General features: G+C 45.6%; 1 protein-coding gene across 2 annotated transcripts in view; it reads left to right on the top strand.

Moving 5' to 3' along the window:
- The first annotated feature begins 11,308 nt into the window (after window positions 1-11,308).
- Window positions 11,309-13,060, top strand: part of LOC109932872 (docking protein 2-like) — a 43,560-nt gene continuing 41,808 nt past the window's right edge. For both annotated transcript variants that reach the window (XM_048618775.1, XM_048618774.1), the window contains exon 1: window positions 11,309-11,759. In XM_048618775.1, coding sequence (XP_048474732.1) covers window positions 11,526-11,759 — 234 coding nt within the window. In that variant the 5' untranslated portion in view covers window positions 11,309-11,525. The remainder of the gene's footprint in view (window positions 11,760-13,060) is intronic.

Genomic DNA, 13,060 nt, shown 5'->3' with positions numbered 1-13,060 from the left:
GTAACACCCCTAGCCCCTACAACCCTCCCTATCTCTGTAACACCCCCAGCCCCTACACGCCCTCCCAACCTCTGTAACACCCCCACCAGCCCCTACACCCATCCCTATATCTGTAACCTCCTCCAGCCCCTACACCCCCTCACTATCTGTGTAACATCCCCAGCCCCTGCACCCCCACCCTATCTCTGTAACACCCCCTGCCCCTACATCTGTAACCTCCTGCAGCCCCTACACCCCCTCCCTATCTCTGTAACCCCCGCCCCAGTTATTTTTGTGGACATCAAAGCACTGAAAGTTTCAGTGAAGTCATGGTAACTGGAAGCATTTGTCAGGCTCCTAATATTTCGAATCAACCAACTCAGAAAAGTCCCGAAGGGAGGGAGTACCAGCGGTCACGGGTGTTTGTGCTTGGGCCGATAAGTTGCCAGGTTTTGAGGCTCCCTTTGGACGGACGCGGGGGGGAGATATGGCAGAGGGTGGGAAGGTGAGGATCCCTGACAAGACCCCAGCACCTGCGTATTGGCTCAGCTCTGATGGGAAACGTGGAAACCAAGCCCCACTATTCCACCTGCTGTCACAAACGTCAAAATTATCAATTAAATCACTGAGACGGTAAACTTGTCTGAGAGCAAAGATTCGTTCAGTGGTGACTAAGTTGTTGGAGGGGATTCTGAGAGAAAGATTTTACATGTATTTCAGTAGGCAAGCAGTGATGAGGGATCGTCAGCATGTCATTGTGCGTGGGAAATCAGGTTTCACAAAGAAGTAACCAAGAAGCTAGGTTAGGGCAGAGCAGCCTGCATGGACTTTAGCAAGGCATTCAACATCTCGCCCCCGCGTCCGTCCAAAGGGAGCCTCGAAACCTGGCAACAACATTCAACAGGTTCCACATCAACTGGAAGGTATAGGTTTGTGGTGAGAGGGGCAACTTTTTCATGCAGAGGGTCGTTCGTGTATGGAATGAACTGCCAGACGAAGAGGGAGAGGTGAATAAAACTACAATGTTTAAAAGACATTTGGACAGGTACATGGACAAGAAAGGCTTAGAGGAATATGGGCCAAACACAGGAAAACGGGACTAAGTTCAGTTTCGGAAACCTAGTCGGCTTGGATGAGTCGGGCTGAAGGGTCTGTTTCTTTGCTGTATGATTCTGTGAGTGTAAAAGAATCTCACACCCAGTTTCCATCAATAAAGAAAAACGCAAATCATACTTATCGTCAATTCACCTGTCCTTTAACAGGTGGACAGATTAACTTTGAAAACTTACACTCAACTCCCTTTAAATTCCAATACACACACACACAGGCACACGTACACAGGGACACATACGGACCCTCACACAAAACAAACACACACACACACAAACATATTCACTCCAAATCCAACAGACAACAGAAGAAATAACTTGGGTGCAAAACAGGCAAAAGGAACAAATTCTGAGGGTTGAGAGACCAAAGCACAACGGCAGTTTGAGGTGCCTTTCACTTTTGGTTTCTGGTCATGGTATCACTGCTGTTGAACGTACAATTCTCAATTTGGTCAGCTGTCAATTGGACTGGGGTTTGTGCTTGATTTCTTTCAATATTCTTTTCAGAATCTTTAAGCTGTTTCGTTTTTCAGTCACACAGAGAGAAACCTGTTCTGGTTTCCAGGCTTTTTGGAAGTCTGAGAGCAACTGTCCCTTCTCCAGTTCTGTGGCAAACTTCACCTGAACAATAAAAACTCTGACTAGGCAGATTTCTTTCAGCCAAAGATACCTGGTACCAGCCTGTTTCACAAAGGTATCAAATCCAAGTTCTCCAACGGTTAAATTGCCTAGTTTCTGTACAGAACAAAGTTCCAGGTTTGACCTTTGAACTGGAAAAAACAACGGTCTCGTTCTCGGTAACAAGCAACATTTAAGCTTCCATTGTCACAGCTTAGATTTCCAAAGCACAACCCACTCCTTAGACAATCGTCATTACTGCCGGATAATAGCTGAGTGATATCATGGGGAAACAAAACTTTGAAGTGTGGATATACTTACCCACAGGAAATACTGACAAAAGATTTTCAATGGAACTTTAGGCCAGCATTCAAATTCAATCTTTTTTAATTACATTGACAGATCTTGCAATCACCTCAAAGCACTATATAAATATTCCCACACTGGCCTCACAGGATACTGCAAACCCAGGGATGAGAAGAGAAAGGCGGTCATCCAGCAGTGTCCTGTCCCAAGCTTGGGCAAAATGCGATAGCTGAGAAAGCACAACAAGGCCTCTGCTTCCTCAGGCAGCTGAGGAGATTGGGCATGTCTGTAAAGACTCTTAATAATTTTTACAGATGCATCATTGAGAGCATTCTATCTGGATGCATCACACAGCTTGGCATGGCAACTGCTCTGCTGCGGACTGTAAGAAACTACAGAGAGTTGTGAACACAGTGCAGTCAATCACACAAACCAACCTTCTGTCCTCTGACTCCACCTGCACTTCTCGCTGCCTTAGAAAGGCAGCCAACATTATCAAAGGTTTCTCCCACCCTTCTCTTCCACCTTGCTCTGTCAGGCAGAAGATATAAAAGCTTAAACACACGCACCAGCAGATTCAAGAACAGCTTCTCCACTGCTGTTATTAGACTTCTGAATGCACCTCTCAAATTTTAAATTTAATGTTGATATTGTTCTTTGTGCACCTTCTCTGCGGCCATAACATTGTATTCTCACTCTGTTCTATTGCTTGTACTTCAGGCAAAACAAAACGTTTCACTGTACCTGGGTGCGTATGACAATAATAAATTAAAGCAAATCAAAACATACCCATGGTCTCCTCACTGAAAATATGTCCCTCTTGTGCCTGACACCACAGTCCTGAAGCAAATGCTCCATTCGGAAAACCGCCACGGCAGGAGTTGCCCAGTACGAGAGAGAAAATACCTCAGGAATGTCCTTAAAGCTCCCTGGACAGGTCAAACGTCTCCTCTGCCTCATGGGAGTGTCCGGTTTCTGCCCAGTGAAGACTCTGCCGATATTTCATTCAGTGGCACATTGAGAAACCTTGTCAGGAGCACAGACAGGTGAAGCTGAACCATCAGATTGAGCGCACAAACCCCACATCAACTCACATCCCTGTCACTTGGAGCACCATCTGCTTCAAGTGTGGCAGAATCTGCAGATCACACACACCACACTGATCATCTACCTCCTCAGAAGTCAGTGCACAATGTGGAGGTGGGTCGTCCTCAATACCGAGGGGCTGCCTGAAAAGAAGATTGCTGTTCATTGGAATTTTAACAGTTGTAGAGCTTGGATTGACAATGTAAGATGTCAGCCTGGGCTGAATAGGGTGTACTCCTAGCTCTGAGCCAGAACGCTGTGGGTTTAAGCCATTCGCTAGGAAGTGGATCACCATTTGACAGTAACATTCGCAATGTAACCCAAAGGGAGGACTGCACTGTCAGAGCTGCTGCCTTTCAGAACAGAATTTTAACCAAAGCCCCTGTCTGCCCTCTCAGGTGAATGGAAAGGATATGTACTGCTATTGAAGAAATATTTACTACTCGACGAACATGACTAAAACAGGCAATCTGGTCGTGATCACATGGCTGTTAGCTTGTGGGAGCTTGCTGTGTACAAACTGTCCAGCAGGTTTCCTGCAGTCCACCTCAAACAATGATTACAGTGCAGACCAGGACTGGTCAATCTGGACAGAGCCATCTTGAGATCCTGGAAGGTGTAATTCCCAATAGGTGTAATTACAGGCGTTGTTCCCTGGGTGGCAGTGTAAGGCAGGTAGTGAAACAGCAAAGTCAGCAATCTCAGACGCCAGGTCCAACAGGTTTATTTCAAATCACAAGCTTTCAAAGTGTTGCTCCTTTGTCAGGTGGACTGAGAGACAAGAGCACACAGGCACAGAGTTTATAGGCAGAGAGCTCAAAAGATCATACAAATGGTGTGAGTCAAGTGCCGAATAACAAGTCTGTGCAGGTGACCAAAAATGTCAGAGGAATGGGATACAATGCTCGACTCATCGGTCGCCAGCTCCGACGTGCCTCAGTGACAAACCGTAATGAGCTCCTCAGAAGACAGACATAGGATACGACCGATAGTGTACCCTTCATCATCCAGTACTTCCCTGGAGTGGAAAAACAACACCATTTTCTCCATAGCCTTCAACGTGTCATCAATGACAATGAACATCTCGCCAAGATCATCCCTGTGCCTCCACTTCTCGCCTTCAAACAACCACCAAACCTTAAACAGACCGTTGTTTGCAGCAAACTACCCAGTGTTCAGGGTAACATTGACCACAACACCACACAACTCTATCATGGCAATCTCTGCAAGACAGGTCAGATCATCCACATGGCCACTACCATCACACGTGGGAACACCACCCACCACGTACACGGCAGGAACTCATGTGACTCGGCCAATGTTGTCAACCTCACGCTGCAGGCAAGGATGCCCCGAGGCATGGAATATTGGTGAGACCATGCAGACGCTATGACAACGGATGAATGGACGCTGCCAGACGGAATGTTCCCTCCCAGTGGGGGAACACTTCAGTCGTCAAGGACATTCAGCCCTCAGATCTTCATGGCAGACTTTGGGATACACAACAACGCAGAGTCGCTAAGCAGAAACTGATGGCCAAGTTTGGTCCCCATGAGGACGGCCTCAACTGGGATCTTGGGTTCATGTCGCACTACATGGGGCCACACCACACTGTTCTGTATCCGTTAAACCTTCCTTACTGTCCTGTTTTGACACCATCACCTTGATAATTTGTTACGATTTCTCAACCTGAATTAGTTTGTACAGTTTTGGATGACTTATTACTTTGGTTAGACCCTCGGCATGTGACTCTTATATCTATCATGTTATTCCAGTTATTTGGTTTGTCTTCAGCACCACCTTATTTTTAATTTTTGTAGTTATCTCTGTTATCTCTCTGCCTCAATTAATCAGATTATAGGTCAGCCCTTCAGAACACAGAACATAGAACAGTACAGCACATTTCAGGCCCTTCAGCCCACAATGTTGTGCCGAACTTTTACCCTAATCCTAAGGTCTATCTAACCTCCACACCTACCTTATACTATCATCCATATGCCTGTCTAATAGCCGCTTAAATGCCCCTAATGAGGCCGACTCCACTACCCTCTCCGGCAATGCATTCCACACCCATACCACTCTCTGAGTAAAGAACCTACCTCTGATGTCTCCCCTATATCTACCTCCACGCACTTTAAAACTATGCCCCCTTGTAATAGCTACCTCCACCCTAGGACAAAGTCTCTGGTTGTCCACTCTATCTATACCTCTGATCATTTTTTACACCTCTATCAAGTCACCTCTCAATCTTCGTCGTTCTAAAGAGAAAAGCCCTAGCTCTCTCAACCTTTCCTCGTAAGACCTTCCCTCCATTCCAGGCAACATCCTGGTAAATCTCCTCTGCACCTTTTCCAACGCTTCCACATCTTTCCTGTAATGAGGCGACCAGAACTGGACACAATATTCCAGATGTGGCCGAACCAGGCTTTTGTATAGCTGAAGCATAACTTCACGGCTCTTGAACTCAATCCCTCTATTCATGAAAGCTAACACACCATACGCCTTCTTAACAACTCTATCCACCTGGTTGGCAGCTTTCAGGGAACTGTGGACGTGAACCTCAGGATCCCTCTGCTCCTCCACACTGCCAAGGATCTTTCCGTTAACCCTGTATCCTGCTTTCAAGTTTGTCCTTCCAAAATGAATCATCTCACACTTTTCAGGGTTAGACTTCATCTGCCACTTCTCAGCCCAGCTCTGCATCCCATCAATGTCCCTTTGTAACCTAGAACAGCCCTCTGCACTGTCCACAACTCGACCCACCTTCGTATCATCCGCGAACTTACTAATCCACCCTTCCACTCCAACATCCAAACCATTTACAAAAATCACAAATAGAAGAGGACCCAGAACAGATCCTTATGGTACACCACTCGTAACTGAGCACCATGTTGAATTATTCAACTGTTGACACATTACTCACACTGTCTGATACTTTTGGTCACCTGCACAGACTTATTATTCAACACTTGACTCACACCATTTGTGTGATTTTTTGATGCATCTGCTGATGATCTCTCTGCCTTTGAATTCCGTGTCTGTGTGCTCTTCTCTCACACTTCACTCGATGAAGGAGCAGTGCTTGGAAAGCTTGTGATTTCAAACAAACCTGTTGGACTATAACCTGGTGTCGTGTGATTTCTGACCTTGTCCTACCCAGTCCAACACTGGCACCTCCACATTGTGAAACAGCAAAGTTGAGCAGCTTGGATCGACAGATTTCACAGAGTTGTCATGGGGAATCACTGTTCTCTTGTGCTCCCTGCTTGTCAAGAGAAAATACACATCTTGATTAATAATCTCAACTGCCACTTCCATGCTTTTGTCTGAAGACAGTGTGCCGTGGATCTCCTGTGGCATTGCTCATGGAGGTACAGAAAAGCCCTTGAGCCAATATTGAAATGTCAGTTTGCTCAATGAATGAGTGAAGATGATGAAATAACATTGTTTCCCTCACAGTCTCCTGTTTTATAAACTAATATATCTCTGCACTCACCGTGCTTTCGGCAGATGGTGATGCAGAAGTCAGCCATTCGGCCCCTCGAGTCTGCTTACCCATCGGCTGAAATCATGGCTGATTTTCTGCTTTGCAACTTATCTAACAAATCCCCATATCTGCAATTCCATTAGAGACCAAAAATATTCTCTTCAACAAACGGAGTGACTGAGCTTCCATTGGTCTCCAGTGAAGAATTCCTGAGATTCAGAGCCCACTGAATGGAGAGGTTTCTCCTCATCTCAGTCCATAATGATAATATACTTATCCTGAGTCTGTGTCCCTTTGTATTGGCCACTCCAGCCAGTGGGAAACAATACCTCAGTGCTGACCCTGTCAAACACTCTCAGAATTACAAATGTTTCAAAGGGATCAGTTGTCATTATTCCAAATCCCAGGGAGTATTGGCCCATTGTGGCTTTTTCTGTCTCACGGAAAGTGTGAACAATTCCTTTCAGGGACATGTTCACAATATCATCACTGGATCATGGCATGTGACCTGAGATTGTCAAGTTCTCAGTGTCCAGCTTCACTCGGGGACCACTTGCAGCATGGTACACTGAGAGAAGCATGCCACAGTTAGGAACCAAATTGCTCAGTCTGAGCCCAGAAATGGCATTGACCATTGCAGTGATTAGAACGAGGTCAGCCAGGTGGACCTCATACAGTGTGAGTTCCCTGATTGGGGCTGTTAACCTGGACCAGTCAGGGAGCCCTGGCTGACAGATAGAAACAGGAGGGTCAGGAATTCTGCTCACTCTCGGATTCGGATCTGAGCCAGCTGGGTTAGTGTCATGTAATATGTACGTGTAAATAAAGGGTGACTTAGTGATAGGATATCAGCCTTCATGGAGTTATTTCACCCATGACTTGGAATATATGTAGATTCCAGGGACTGGAATAAATATTGATTGAATCCTTCAGTATAACCTTACCCACACCTGTTTCTTATGTAATGGCAGCATTGCCTCATCAGGTACAAATCTCATCGTGAAGGCAAAAATCCTGTCATTGCATTATTGACAGACCTCAATAGCAGATCAGATCAGATCAAATTCTATTCAATCTCTCCTCACCAGACAACTTTGTCATCCTAAGAATTAATATTATGAAGTCCCTTCCCTCTGGCTGGAGTAGCTCTAGAGCACCGACAATAATTTTACATTTCAGTGTTTCAGTCAGATATTCATGTCAGGAGTAGCAGAGGCTATCAGTGTGAAGCCTCCTTCATATCTGTCTGTGTGGAGTTTGCACATTGTCCCTGTGTCTGCGTGGGTTCCCTCTGGCTGCCCCGGTTTCCTCCCACAGTCCAAAGATATGCAGGTTAGGTGGATTGGCCATGGGAAATTGCCTGTATTGTTCAGGGATGTGCAGGCTATGTGGATTAGCCATGGGAAATGCAGGGTTACATGGTGTGTCTGGGTGGGATGATCTTTGGAGGGCTTGGTGTAGACTCAATGGGCCAAATGGCCTGCTTCCACACTGCAGGAATTCTGTGATAATTCTATTGGTGAATTGGCCATCAATGGCAACATGTTCCGTGGATCATTCTGGGTGATCACAGTCACAAGCTGGTGAGCGTGAGGTTCTCAGTTCCCATCAACATGTATTTGCAACAAAAGCAGAAATCTCGGCAAGTCTGGCACCACCTGCAGAGAGAAATCGAGTCCAGTAACCCTTCTGCAGAACTGACTGTAGGTGGGAAACAGTGAGCAGGGGGAAGGGGGTTGGGGAGAGGGGGTGATTAAATGATGGGTGGAGTTGAAGCACAGAGAGAGAGAGAGCATCAGTTGGGCAGATAAAGGAGTGGGTAAAGGTCAGCCTGGGGAAATCAATGGCTGCTAATGCTGCTCTTCAGTCAATATTGAGTTTGATAATTTTAGGGCCTGAACACTTTCTTCCATGTCCTTACCTAAACTCCCACACACCAAGCCTTATCAACACACATGCTGCTACTGCAAACAGCCCATTGTTAGCCACTACTGGGCTCTATTGGCAGCAATTGATTCCCCACATCTTTGTCTGCCCATGTGTTTGTTCTCTCTCTCGCTGGGCTTTTTCTCCACCACTTCTCAATCACTCCTCATCTCCTGCATTTTTTACCAACTTTATCCTCAGCCACGATCAGTTCTGAAGAAGTCACTGGACCCGAAACGTTAACTCTGCTTTCTCTTCACAGGTGCCACCAGCTCTGCTAAGATTTCCAAGCCATTTCTAATTTCCAGCATCTGCAGTTCTTTAAGTTATTTTGTATATCATCTATTCACACTGCCCTGGTTTGTGCAGACAGGGTTTCACGTTGCTCACGAGACTGTTAAAGGTGGAAGCTTCTACATGAGACCTTTCACTTCTTGTGAGCTGCACCTGGCTTTCAAGTCTTCATCTGGGTAGAAGTCACATTGTCAAAAGTTCATCAGTGGTTCCAAAAAGGCTTGTGTTTCTGTAAGTGGCACCAGGTTTATTTTTTGAGACCCACTTGGATGAGAGATTCTCACTGGACTTCCCAAAGTGTTGCAGCATCACTGTGTCTATGTTGGGGAATAATGTGTGGTCATTATGTAAAGGTTGACTTGAGTGTTCCTGTGAAACACCCTATTACAATGCACAGTCAGACTTCAATGGGACTACTTCCAGTCCATAATGGTGCCTGGTTCTTGGCTACAGAGTGGACAAGGGCCATCATTGATGTTTAAAGTTCCGATGCTAATGCTATCCACTTTGAGGACATGCTAAATTCCTCCTGAAATATAGCTTCTTCCATTCAGTGTCTTCTAAAGCTTGGTCTGACTGCAGGTACTGTACACTTTGGACCCTGACAGCAGGACGCAGAAACCATGCTTGGTGGACCACCCATCACTGACTTTTACAACCAACAATCAGGCACCTCAAAGACATGATTGAATGGCAGAGCAGACTTGATGGGCTGAATGGCCTAATTTCTGCTCCTATGTCTTATAGTCTGATGTAGCTTCTGTTTAAAATAACTTGCACGAAGGCCACATCTTTCACACCATAGGAGAAGGCTGAAGCAAATAGCTGAGACACTTTGCAAAGGAAATGAGATATGTATGTGACAATGAGAAGAAAGAAAAAGATAAGTGGCAAGACTGAGCAGAGAATGGCTGAGCAACGAGTACAATACCATCACAGATGAATGGGCGAAATGGCCTGTCTCACTGCTGTATGGTCAAGGAATTTCCATGAGCCCAAAGATGTCCAGAGTACTTTGCAGCTTGTGCAATAATTTCAAACCATTGTCACTTTTACATGCAGTTTCAGGTTATGTCTAAAGGAGAAACATGAAGAATATTGACTTGAAATGTTCCTTGTGGTAACAAGCATAGGTTGCAGTTTACTGTTTGCTGCCAGATGGAGGCAGACCTTAACCTGGTTTGAAAAGTCCCAGTTTTAAGCTCTGCTAAAACTTCACAACGTCAGAAGCACAGAGCTTGACCAGCAAACGTTGCTGACAGTAACATCAACCCAACTGTTAAAGGAATGACACAGGGCTGTTCAGCCCACCAGGTGCATGCCAGTATTTCAAATTGAGAAGAAGCCTTCTCCCAACCCTCTTCACCTCATCCCAGCAATGAATCCATAAGACCATAAGACAGTAGAGCAGAATTAGACCATTCAGCCCATCAAGACTGTTCTGCCATTTGATCATGGCCGATATGTTTCTCAACCCTATTCTCCTGCCTTCTCCCCATAATCCTTGATCCCCTTACTAATCATGAACCTATCTATCTTTATCTTAAATACACTCAATGACTTTGCCTGAGGCAATCAGTTCCACTGATTAACCACCCTCTGGCTGAAGAAATTCCTCCTCATCTCAGTTTTAAAGGTTGTCCCTTTTCTCTAAGGCTGTGCCCTTGGTTACTAGTCTCACCTACTTGTGGAAACATCTTCCCCGTGTCCACTCTATCGAGGCCCCTCAGTATTCTGTTAATTTCAAGCAGATCCCCCATCATCCTTCTAAACTCCATCGAGAACAGAACCAGAGTCCTCAACCGCTCCCCAAACGTCAAGCCCTTCATCCCCAGGATCATTCTGGAGAAACCCCTCTGGACCCCCTGCAAAGCCAATACATCCTTACTTGATATGGAGCCTAAAAGTGCTCACAATATTTTGTATGCAGTCTAATAAGAGTCTTGTACAGCCTGAGCATTACATTCCCTGCTCTTGTATTCTAGCCCTCTTGAAATGAATGCTAACATTGCATTTGTCTTCCAAACTTCCAACCGAACCTGCATGTTAACCCGAACAGGATCCTGAACTAGGACTCCTAAATCACTTTGTGTTACAGATTTCCAAAGCCTTTCTCATTTATAAAATAGTCTCTGCATCAATTCCTCCTGCCAAAGTGCATAATCTCAGACTTTTCGACACTGTATTCCATCTGTCACTTTTCCCACCTGCCTGGCCTGCCCAGGTCCTTCTGCAGCCGCCCCCACTTCCTCAACATGACCTGTCCCTCCACCTATCCTTGTATCTTTCAGTTCCTTTCTCCTTCGGCTCTTCATTCAGCTTTCACTTCAACACTCAAAAGCAAAATACCACAAACACAGGGAATTGGAAGTAAAAACACGAAGTGCTGGAAATAATCAGCTGTTCAAGGCAGCTTGTTTGGAAAGAGAAACAGAGTTTAATGATAACACGTCATCATAACTGAGGAAAGGCAGAACTGTGATAAGCTCAAAAGTGAAAGAGGAACAAGCAAGAGCAAGCAATGGGCAGGGGAGAGAAACTCACAAAGGTTAATTGTCATGCAAATTGCTATCAATCCATCTACAGCCTTCAACTCAGCCTGTCCCTGTGATAGTGAGTTCCACATTCTCATTACTGTCTGGGTATGACTGCACAAGTTTCTCTTTGACTGTGTTGGAGACGATGCTCCACCTGCAGTCACTTGATGCACTGTGTCTCGGATGTGCTGCAAGTTTGGTTTTGGGGGGGGTGTGTGTGTGAGAGCTGGGAGTGAGGGGACGGTGCTGGCTCTAACTCCAACCTCCAGTGACACTGCTAAGCACAGTGAAACCACAATCCCTGAGCTCGGACCGTCTGACATATCTGAACTGGCACACGACGATGAACTTTACAAAATGGAAGAGGCCATAAAACAGGGAGTACTTCACGTGCAGCTGCAGCAGAAATTTGGAAAGGTAAAAGACACCTTTGAAAATGTATTTTTTTTTGGAGGGTGGGTTGGTAATTTGGGCTGTTGGGTAAGGGGAGACTCTGGTTTTAATTTGACATTTGGAGAGAGTTATCCTGAGTTCTTTCACCGAATTTCCTCCTTACGCACCTGCAAGCTGCACCTCTCTCTTTCTGAATCTTCTGTGGCTTCGCTTCATTGACGGCAGTGCTCAGTTCCTGACATAAAGAAACAAAGAACTTATCTTTCAGGACAGTCTGTCAAATCCCGATGTGCTACATAGTCGAAAACAGACTTTTACAATGTTACACCAGAGGGAAACACGGGTGCTAATTTACAAAGAGCAAAGTTCCAAAACTGACAACTGATTTCCTTCATCTAAACAATTCTGATATCTACATCCATCATAAAAAGGCAGACAAGGCATCAGTTTCATTTCTAATCTCAAAGCAGCCACTTCACCAGTGACCCTGTGACAGTGCGGCGCTCTCTCAGTCTTGCACTGTCATGCCTGGTTCTGGCCTCAAGTCTGTGAAGTGGATTTGGACCCTCAAGATGCTTTTCAAAACTGGCATGTTCATGGCAACTACTTTGTCTTATTTATGTCAAAGTATCTCAGCCTTGATGTGAAGAGCAGTGTACAAGTGCATGTGAGACTGAAGTGTTCCGAGGATGTGAACATGCCCCTCACAGGTAGTTGTCCTCAATCTGTCTCTGTTTGCTGAGTTGCCTGGAAAAAGGAATGTTGTGGTGCCTTCTGCTGCTTTTCTGTTCGTCATTGACAAAAACTGAAGCCTTTCAAATTAGTGCAGGACCCTTACTTCTGTGGAAGTCTCCTGAATAGACAGGATAGTGTGAAAAAACACAGCACGGCGAAGACGGATTTGCGCCTTGTCCAATGTTGGTAATGTCAATGGAGCACAATATCCAGTGGGACAAAAGGATGGGATTTGCCATCTCTCAGCCACTTTCCTGTGTGCACAGCAAGGTTAAACATGTCCCACTGGGTCTGAAGCAGAGTATTCAAATCCAGGCCTTTCCCTATTGCTGCACCCAACGTGTCACAGCTTCTCTGTAATCCCGTCTGTCCTCAGCATTATTCTTTGGCTTTATTACACACACACACACACACACACACACACACACACAGAGAGTCATATGCACACTCACTCTCACACACATACACACAATCGTACACACACTCACTCTCACACGCATGCACACACGCACACAATCATACAACCACTCACGCTTACACATGCACACAATCATACGCACTCTCTCACACGTACACACAATCATACGCAC

Source organism: Rhincodon typus, chromosome 40 (assembly GCF_021869965.1).
Source record: "Rhincodon typus isolate 14 chromosome 40, sRhiTyp1.1, whole genome shotgun sequence".
Taxonomy (NCBI): Eukaryota; Metazoa; Chordata; class Chondrichthyes; order Orectolobiformes; family Rhincodontidae; genus Rhincodon; species Rhincodon typus.
Note: the sequence above shows the minus strand (reverse complement) of the source record. Positions and strands in the feature narration are given on the sequence as shown.